Source organism: Kogia breviceps, chromosome 18 (genome assembly GCF_026419965.1).
Source record: "Kogia breviceps isolate mKogBre1 chromosome 18, mKogBre1 haplotype 1, whole genome shotgun sequence".
NCBI lineage: Eukaryota > Metazoa > Chordata > Mammalia > Artiodactyla > Physeteridae > Kogia > Kogia breviceps.
In genome coordinates, this window is record NC_081327.1 from 58,277,743 (window position 1) to 58,286,083 (window position 8,341).

Sequence of the window (8,341 nt, forward strand, 5' to 3'; positions counted from 1 at the left end):
TGAGGTCCTCGTGGGTGGGGTGGGGTCTTCGGGAGGTTTCCTTGGTAACCGTTGCTGAGGAGGGGACGCCCCGGAAGTAGGCCATGCGCTTGCTCCTAGGAACACCCGTCTGCGCCTGCGCACACGGGAAGTTGCGGGGCGGGGGGCGCTGAGCTCGGCATGGGGGAGCCGGAGCCGGAGCCGGAACAGATCCGTCTGAAGTGTATCCGTAAGGAAGGCTTCTTCACGGTGCCTCCAGAGCACAGGGTGCGACTACGGGCTGCTTGGGGTAGTTGTGTCCTCGCCGGCGGCAGGGCGGAGCCGAAACGCACTGGGGCCCTCAGTGTCGCGCTAAAGCGCCAGGTTTCCGGCAAGAGCGGGAACGACAGTCCCAGAGATTCTCGCGACAGGCGCGGAAGCCGGCGGCTGCCACCCGGGACTCCGGTCCCGGCCGGTGCGCAGATTTCGGGGCGTGTCACGCTCGCGCGAGGGAAGGGTCGGCCCTATGGCCGCCGGCCGCCTTGGCCAGAGCGCGCTGGAGCGCGGGCGTTTCTTAGTTTTGGGCCGGACGGGCGCCTCGTGTCGGGAGACAGTAGCCATGGGAAGAGTTGGAGGCGTGACTCCCACCGGGCTGTGGGTGCACCGGCCTCGGGGCCCCACCTGTGACCCGGCAGCTTCGTTTGTGCCTTGCTCCGTGTGGGGCCTCTGCGTGTGTTACTGTCACTTAGTCCTCTCGGGGACCCTTTGAGGTGAGGAGGGTGAAGCTTAGGGGCGTTGGGTGGTTTCTCCAAGGTAGACGGCTCGTGCAGCGGCAGGTGTGAACCCTGGCGGCGGATTGTTTTAGCCGCTTGCTGGTGCTCTGAGAGGCCGCCTCAGTGTCCAGTAAGGATCCTAACAGACTGGCTGAGTGAGCGCAGGACCCCCCGTTGAGCCGTCCGCCGCCGTCGTTCATCACCGAGACACGCAGCAGCTGCTCTCAGTGGGGAGTTAAGACATACCCGGACGAGGACAGTGCACAATAGTAGGTGCTGCGAGACCAAAGTGTCGGGATTTTTCAGAGAAAGAATGTTTTCAGCTGGGGGCCAGGAAGCAGTTTTGAAAAGCTGTAGCATTTCTGCTGGGCGGGTAAGTGTGGCTGCGTTTTGGACACACAGAGATGAGGAGGGTTCTTGCCAGACCTGGGAGCAGCCGGAGCAAAGTCCCGCGAAATACAGAGTGTACAGGAAGCACCAGGGGTTCAGCCGGGGAGAGAGGACAATTAGGTTGGGGTGAAACCGTGGAAGGGCTTCAGTACAGGCCAGGTGACTCTGACTTCGTTCCCCAGGATGGAGGGCAAGGTACATAGAGGCAGGGAGTCCAGAGAAGGGCTGTTCGAACTTGAACCTTGCCGCACGTGCTTCTCCGACCCAAGGGGAGGTGCTCATTCAGTCGGCTACAACTGAAGGTGTATTAGGGTACAGGCTCTCCGCTAGAACGTGGAGACGCCGAAATGCAGTGGCTTAAGTACAGGACTTTATTTCTGGCTCCCCTAACGTCTCACAGGTGGGCCGGGCACTCAGGTTGTCTCTTTGCTCCACCTGTGCCCCACCCAAATCCCACCCTGCCTCAAGGGGCAGGAAAGAGTGAGCGGCAAGCCGCTTCCTTTGATCAGAAAGTTGCCCTTGTCCCTTCTGCATCCTATTGGCCAGGATTTAGTCACATGGTCACACCCAGCTGCAAGGGAGGCTGGGAACTATGGCCACCAGCTGGGTGGCTGTGTGCCCCTGGGCAGTTTCATAACACAAAGGAAGAAGTAACGTGGATGATGGAGACAGTTTTTGCCGCAAAAGTGTTTCCATTCTGCTTGGTAGATGCTTCGTGAAGTTCATCAAGCTTTTGCCATGTCTAGAGCTTGCTTGCTTCTTTCTTTATTTATTTATGGACTCGCCCTGCAGTTTTTGGGATTTCAGTTCCCCCAGTCAGGGATTGAATCCAGGCCCTCGGCACTGAGAGTGCGGAGGTTCTAACCGCTGGACTGCCGGAGAACACCCCAGAGCATGATTCAGAGCGGTGCAGCTCAGTGGACTTTCTGTGACGGTGGAAATGCTCTGTTTTCTCAGTCGTCCAGGATGGTCACCGCAAGCCGTGTGGGGCCATCGAGCACTTCACGTGGCTTGTGCAGCTGAAGAAATGGACTTTTAGTTTCATTTTAGTTACTTTTAACCAAGTGTGGCCGGTGGTTCCTCTTTTTGGGCAGCACACATCTGGACATGGAATTGAAAGGGGGTGGTGAAACCGTCTTTGGTATCACATTCACAGAGGCCCGCGTCACCACCCCATTTTCTCACCTACAAACCCAGGTGTGTGGTCACCTTTCTGTTTGGTGAGCAGGACATGAGCTGGCTTTTTGGTACCAATTGAGTGTCCATATCCATCTCTGGTTCCATTAGCTGCCAGATCCCCTCACCGCCAGCACCTCTCTCTTTCAGCTGGGACGGTGCCGGAGCGTGAAGGAATTTGAGAAGCTGAACCGCATTGGGGAAGGCACCTACGGCATTGTGTGTGAGTGGCCGTGCTGGGAGGCCTGGGGGCCCAGGGACTGTCCCAGCAGCAGCTGTGGCAGGGCTGGAAGGAGGGGACAGGTGACCTCTAATCCCTGGTGTAGTTGCCATAGATTTCACACCACTCCTGAATAAACACAAGCGTCAGATTGCTAATGTGTACCCGTGAGTAGAAGTAGCTATGATAGCCGTAAAGTGTACACCTCGGAAAGCAGCCAGAGCTGCATCCACAGCACCTGGGACATTGGTGAGCGTCAAACTGCTACGGGTTTGGAAGATGCACAATTTAGCACAGTGCTTTGGGGAGCCAACTTTGACAAGATAAGAGTTCCTTTTCCAAGATAAGCTACCTTATTTGCTGTTAGAACGTAGTAACCGCAGAGTGCAAAGCAGTGATCTGCATACCAGCTCTAAGAAGGAAGACTTCCAGGGAGCTTCTTAAAACCAGGGGCCCCGTACCAGCTCGAGCCGGGGGACTCCCCAGGGAGCACATCTCGCAGGGTCGGGTGCTGCTTGCAGGGAGTGTGGACGGGCTGTCACAGGGTACCCAGCAGTCAAGGGGAAGAGAAAGGGAGCCCCCGTGGGGCAGGAGGCCACACGGTGGGGTCGCGCTTGGTCCCTCTCCTGGAGGACTCTCCATTCCAGATAGGGCCCGGGATACCCAAACGGATGAGATTGTCGCCCTGAAGAAAGTGCGGATGGACAAGGAGAAGGATGGTGAGTGTGGAGGGGCCGCCGGCCGCTCTGAGCTCACGTGGGCAGGGAGGAGATGCGAGTTGCCCGAGGCGCCGCCAGGGGGTGAGCCCGAGCCCTGTGCACTTCATCCCCTTCGCCTCCCATTGGGCGACTCGGCCTCATCTTCTGTCTCAGCCCGGCGTCACCCCTCCACAGCGCTTTCCCACGCGAGACCGAGCCGGCAGCCCCCGTGTGCTCCACGCCCCACTGCTGACAGCCCCGTGGCTGCCTGTGCAGGCAGGGCTGTGCTGGGCTCGCTGGGGGCCACCTGCCACGCATAGGGTCAGTGCAGAGCGCTGCTTGCATTTGATGAAGGAGGGGAGGGTTAAAGGTGCTGGTTAGGATGGCCTTGCTTCTCCCTGTGGTAGCAGGCAGGGCCCTGACGGCGGCAGGCACGGGGGTCCCTGAGAGCTGATGTGGACTGAGGTTAGGGGCTCACTGAGGTAGCTGGCTGTCAGGGGTCCCTGTCTGCAGGGCTGGGCGTCACTGAGGCTGTCAGGGGTCCCTGTCTGCAGGGGGGTGGGTCACAGAGGCTGTCGGGGGTCCCTGTCTGCAGGGGGTGGGTCACTGAGGCGGCCAGGGGGCCCTGTCTGCAGGGGTGGGGCTCGCTGAGGCCAGGCTGGGTTGCAGGGGTCCCGATCAGCAGCCTTCGTGAGATCACGCTGCTCCTTCGCCTCCGCCATCCGAACATCGTGGAGCTGAAGGAGGTGGTTGTGGGGAACCACCTGGAGAGGTGAGTGGTCTGCTTGCTGCCCCCGCATTGGGTCCTGCCCGGCGCCCTCCCTCTCGCCCTTCCTGCTGCCCCAGGAGGGTCCCTTGGCCCACTCGGGAGGAGGTGGGAGGTGGCCTGCATTCGCCCCTCTTCTTTTCAGCATCTTCCTGGTGATGGGTTACTGTGAGCAGGACCTGGCCAGCCTTCTGGAGAACATGCCGACACCCTTCTCTGAGGCCCAGGTTTGAGGCTGGGGGCTCTGGCGGTGGGCTTCCCGAGTCCTTGTTCGGCACATTGTGGCAAACGCAGGCTGCCCTGACCCTGCGTCCTGGCCCTCTACAGGTCAAGTGCATCGTGCTGCAGGTGCTCCGGGGCCTCCAGTACTTGCACCGGAACTTCATCATCCACAGGTGGGCGGGGCCCATGGGCCTGGATGGGGGCGGGGCCTCAGGAGACATTTTTCCAGAGGAGTGCTGGTTTGTGACATGGGGGAAGTGTGCCTGCCAGTACTGACCCAGTGCCAGCTGACGTCGCCCGGTGTCCAGGAGAGGAGCAGGCGCAGCCTCAATGCAGTAGAGGTTCTGTAACTGCTCCTGGGGGATGGTCCAGGACCAGATAATACCTGCTTTCTCCTCTGGGGGGCCGATGGTGTGAGCAAGTCAGCCTCTGAAAAGTGCTGGCGCGTAGAGAGAGCTGTACTGGAAGGCAGGCCAGGGAGGGCAGAGACTGGAGGGGCAGAGGGGCGGGTCTTGCAGGCCCGGGCAGCGCCTTGCAGGCAGCAGCGCCGTGTGCCCTCGGTGGCTCGCGTGGCCTGGATGGGGGTCAGACACAGCGCTGGAAATCACACCTGGTCTCAAGGCCGCCTCTGCCAGTTTCTCAGAAAGTTCCTGAGAGCTCTCTCTGGTGTTCCCAGCTGCCGATCGCCTTGCACTGCCTGCCGGCCTCATTTTTAAGAAGTGCAGGGACTTCCGTGGCGGTCCAGTGGTTTAGACTTCGCCTTCCAATGCAGGGGGTGCGGGTTCGATGGCTGGTCGGAGAGCTAAGATCCCACATGCCTCGCGGCCAGAAAATCCAAAACATAAAACAGAAGCAATATTGTAACAAATTCAGTAAAGACTTTAAAAATGGTTGACATAAAAAAAAAAAGTGCAAACAGGAGGAGACGTATGGGGAAACGTCCTAAGTATCGCTGCGACGGTGACAACCTCTTTACCCCGTGCAGCTTCCTGGGAAGCACTGGTGTTCTCTTTCTGTCACAGGGATCTGAAGGTCTCCAACTTGCTCATGACGGATAAGGGCTGCGTGAAGACAGGTGGGTGCAGGTGCTGGCTCTGTGGTGGGGGCCTCCATGCGCGCCACCTCGACAGGGCGGCGGGCCGGTCCCGATAAGCACCCTGCACACTACAAGCTGGCCGCAGACGTCGGTGGGCAGCCTTCACTGGGTGACGCTCTCCCTCCCGTCTGTCTGCCTCTGTCGCAGCGGATTTCGGCCTGGCCCGGGCCTATGGGATCCCGGTGAAGCCAATGACTCCCAAGGTGGTCACCCTCTGGTGAGTCCCTGGGGACCATGGGAAGTTGGGGGTCATGCTGAAGCTGCACAAGGACCTTTTTTTGCGGTACGCGGGCCTCCCACTGTTGCGGCCCCTCCCATCGCGGAGCACAGGCTCCGGACGCGCAGGCTCAGCAGCCATGGCTCACGGGCCCAGCCGCTCGGCGGCACGTGGGATCCTCCCGGACCGGGGCACGAACCCGCGTCCCCTGTATCGGCAGGCGGACTCCCAACCACTGCGCCACCAGGGAAGCCCCTTGGAGGTCTTTAAGCTGTGGGGCTGCACACACTCGGAGGCTGGGTGTGGATGGCTGCTGAGGTCAAGCAGGGCTGTCACCGGGAAGGACCTGCCCCATCCAGATGGGGCGCTGCTCTGCCCTGCGGCAGCCAGACCCCCAGCCTGGCTCTGAGCTGCTTGGAAGGGGCGGTGGCTTCACCGACGGGAGGACAGGAACAGTGTATGTTCTCTGTTATTATTTCTCACTTGACATTTTGAAGAAGAACGGGGTTGTGGCTAAGGGCAGGACGCTTTCTGCCACGTGTCACTCAGCCCCGAGCTGTGTAGAACGGGCCAGCACAGGCCGCTGTTGCACACGGGAGCTATCCCGCGACAGCTGCTGCTGCTGCCTCGTGTGCTGTCTTGTTTGTCAGGTTTAGCGGAGGGGACAGCCGAGCTGGGCTTCATGCTCCATCGTCCAGGCCGACTCTGGCTCTCAGGGAGGGTGGTGGCCAGTGGGTGGGCTGGTGCAGACCACAGTGCCTCGCGGAGGCCGGGCCAGAGGAGAGGAACTGCCAGACCCAAGGTGCGGGCTTCTGTTCGCAGGTACCGAGCCCCTGAACTGCTGCTGGGGACCACCACGCAGACCACCAGCATCGACATGTGGTGAGGGGTGGACGCACCCAGGGCCTTGGGAAGGGCGGGGTGGTCTCGTGGGAGCTGGCGGGGCAGGAGCAGGGCTGGGGTCTCGCCAGCCTCCTGACTCCCAGGAAGGTGGGCCTACGCCTGGGGTCCTGAGAGGCAGTGTAAGACGGCTTCGGCGTTCACGGCCCCGTTACTGAGGACCCGCCCTCGTGGCCACTCAGAGAGGCCTGCTGGTGCCAGGTCACATGGCCCGGGGGCAGAACCCAGTGGTCACCTGCCCTTTCCGGCGTGACCTCCTTCCAGCTCTGCCCCCGTCCTCTGAGGCCAGCACACGGGGGGCGGGTCCTGGCGGAGTGGTGCTCTGCGGAGCCGGAGGAGCTGAGGTGACGCCCCGTGCTCCTCTGCAGGGCTGTGGGCTGCATCCTGGCCGAGCTGCTGGCCCATAAACCCCTTCTCCCCGGCACTTCCGAGATCCACCAGGTGGACCTGATCGTACAGCTGCTGGGGACGCCCAGTGAGAACATCTGGCCGGTGAGTGCCGGCCCTGCCCTCCCTTCTCCTGCCCCCTGCCGGCTGCCAGCCTGCAGCTGTCACTCCCCCCAACAGGGCTTCTCCCAGCTGCCACTGGTCAGCCAGTACAGTCTGAGGAAGCAGCCCTACAACAACCTGAAGCACAAGTTCCCGTGGCTCTCGGAGGCCGGCCTGCGCCTGCTGAACCTTCTCTTCATGTACGACCCCAAGAAAAGGTGCTGACCCAGCCCGCGGGTGGGCAGGGGTGCCGTGACCGAGAGGGCCCCTCCCAGATGTGCATGTGAGGCCCAGGCCTCTGCCCGCCCAGGTCATGAAGCCCTTTCTGAGGCTCCTGTCGGTTTCTGGGCCCCCGGTCCCTGTCTGCCACCCAGCTGTCTGCTGTGTGGGGTGGGTGTGAGGGAGATGGGCCTCGGCCGGGCCCGGGTCCCATGGACGGCAAGGCCTTGTCTCCAGGGCGACGGCCGGCGACTGCCTGGAGAGCTCCTACTTCAAGGAGAAGCCCCTGCGTGAGTCTCCCCCGTGCCCTGGCCGGCACTTGGCTGGGGGCCCCTGTCCGGGGCCGGGGTTGGGCAGGTGGGCGGTGGGGCCCGAGCAGGCACGGGCTGCTTATGCCACAGGAACCGGTGCAGGGTCAGGAGGGCACCAGAGGGAGGTGTGGGGGGCCCTCCCCACGAGCGCTGAGCAGCCCTCTCCCCGCAGCCTGCGAGCCGGAGCTCATGCCCACTTTCCCCCACCACCGCAACAAGCGCGCTGCCCCGGCCACGTCCTCAGGTGCCGAGAGCCGGCGCTGCAAACCCTGAGGGCGGGGGCCTCTGGGGCCCGGCCTGTCCCTCAGCCACGAGCGACCAGCTGTTCCAGATGACTGCACCCCTCTTGCACCTCTGCCCCAGAACCGCAGCGTGTGGACGCTGGGGGATGCCGGTGGGTGCGCCCTGCAGGCCCAGACACCTTGAGGCTGGCCTGCCGGGTGCCACGTGGTGGCTCTGCTGTCTCGTGGCTCTGCCATTTGGTGGCTGGGCTGGGTCCCCCTGCTGCCAGGCCTTGAGACCCTCACTTCTCAGGAGGAAACCTGGCTGGGCCCGTCTCAGGAGGTGTCTCTGGCTTGGGACGAGCAGACCCCACGCGGTCACTTTTGTCCCCACTTGATCCCCAGGGTCTCCCGGGGAAGGGGGGGGCTGTGGGTGACCCCCCGCTGCCGGGGAAGGGAGGGGCTGCGGTGACCCCCCCGCTGGGGCTGCAGGACTCAGAGTGGGAAGGAGGGGTGGGGGGTGGGGTGCAGCCAGCTTGCTGGACTGGAGTCTGGGCAGCTCCGAGCCCACCAGAGGGACAGCCTTGGGTTGGGGGCTGTGCCCTGTCCCCACTCCCCACTGAGGCCCCCAGGGAGGGGCATGGTTGGGCCTCGGAGAGATAAACGCTTTCCTCACAGACGCAGC

General features: G+C 62.4%; 1 protein-coding gene across 5 annotated transcripts; it reads left to right on the top strand.

The window, feature by feature from the left end:
* The first annotated feature begins 106 nt into the window (after window positions 1-106).
* On the top strand, window positions 107-8,339 carry CDK10 (cyclin dependent kinase 10). Of its 5 annotated transcripts, none has more exons than XM_067019495.1 (14): window positions 130-246; window positions 2,216-2,318; window positions 2,448-2,520; window positions 3,165-3,236; window positions 3,885-3,987; window positions 4,127-4,208; window positions 4,309-4,376; window positions 5,226-5,278; window positions 5,447-5,516; window positions 6,339-6,398; window positions 6,785-6,908; window positions 6,984-7,123; window positions 7,362-7,414; window positions 7,608-8,339. In XM_067019495.1, exons 2-14 carry the CDS (start codon window positions 2,229-2,231, stop codon window positions 7,706-7,708), a joined length of 1,089 nt encoding a protein of 362 aa, XP_066875596.1. In that variant the 5' UTR covers window positions 130-246; window positions 2,216-2,228; the 3' UTR covers window positions 7,709-8,339. The 5 variants fall into 5 exon arrangements, with proteins under 5 accessions (XP_058901929.1, XP_066875596.1, XP_066875598.1 ...); XM_059045948.2 differs by lacking the exons at window positions 130-246; window positions 2,216-2,318 and adding exons at window positions 397-728; window positions 824-1,000; XM_067019496.1 differs by lacking the exon at window positions 130-246 and adding an exon at window positions 411-728.
* Window positions 8,340-8,341: the final 2 nt, after the last annotated feature.

Excerpts from the sequence above, each read along its gene's own strand:
- CDK10 (XM_067019495.1), top strand. The coding sequence starts at position 2,229 with ATGGAATTGAAAGGGGGTGGTGAAACCGTCTTTGGTATCACATTCACA. Across the intron at positions 4,209-4,308 it reads CACCCTTCTCTGAGGCCCAG|GTCAAGTGCATCGTGCTGCA; the intron begins GTTTGAGGCTGG and ends GGCCCTCTACAG. Across the intron at positions 6,909-6,983 it reads CCAGTGAGAACATCTGGCCG|GGCTTCTCCCAGCTGCCACT; the intron begins GTGAGTGCCGGC and ends TCCCCCCAACAG.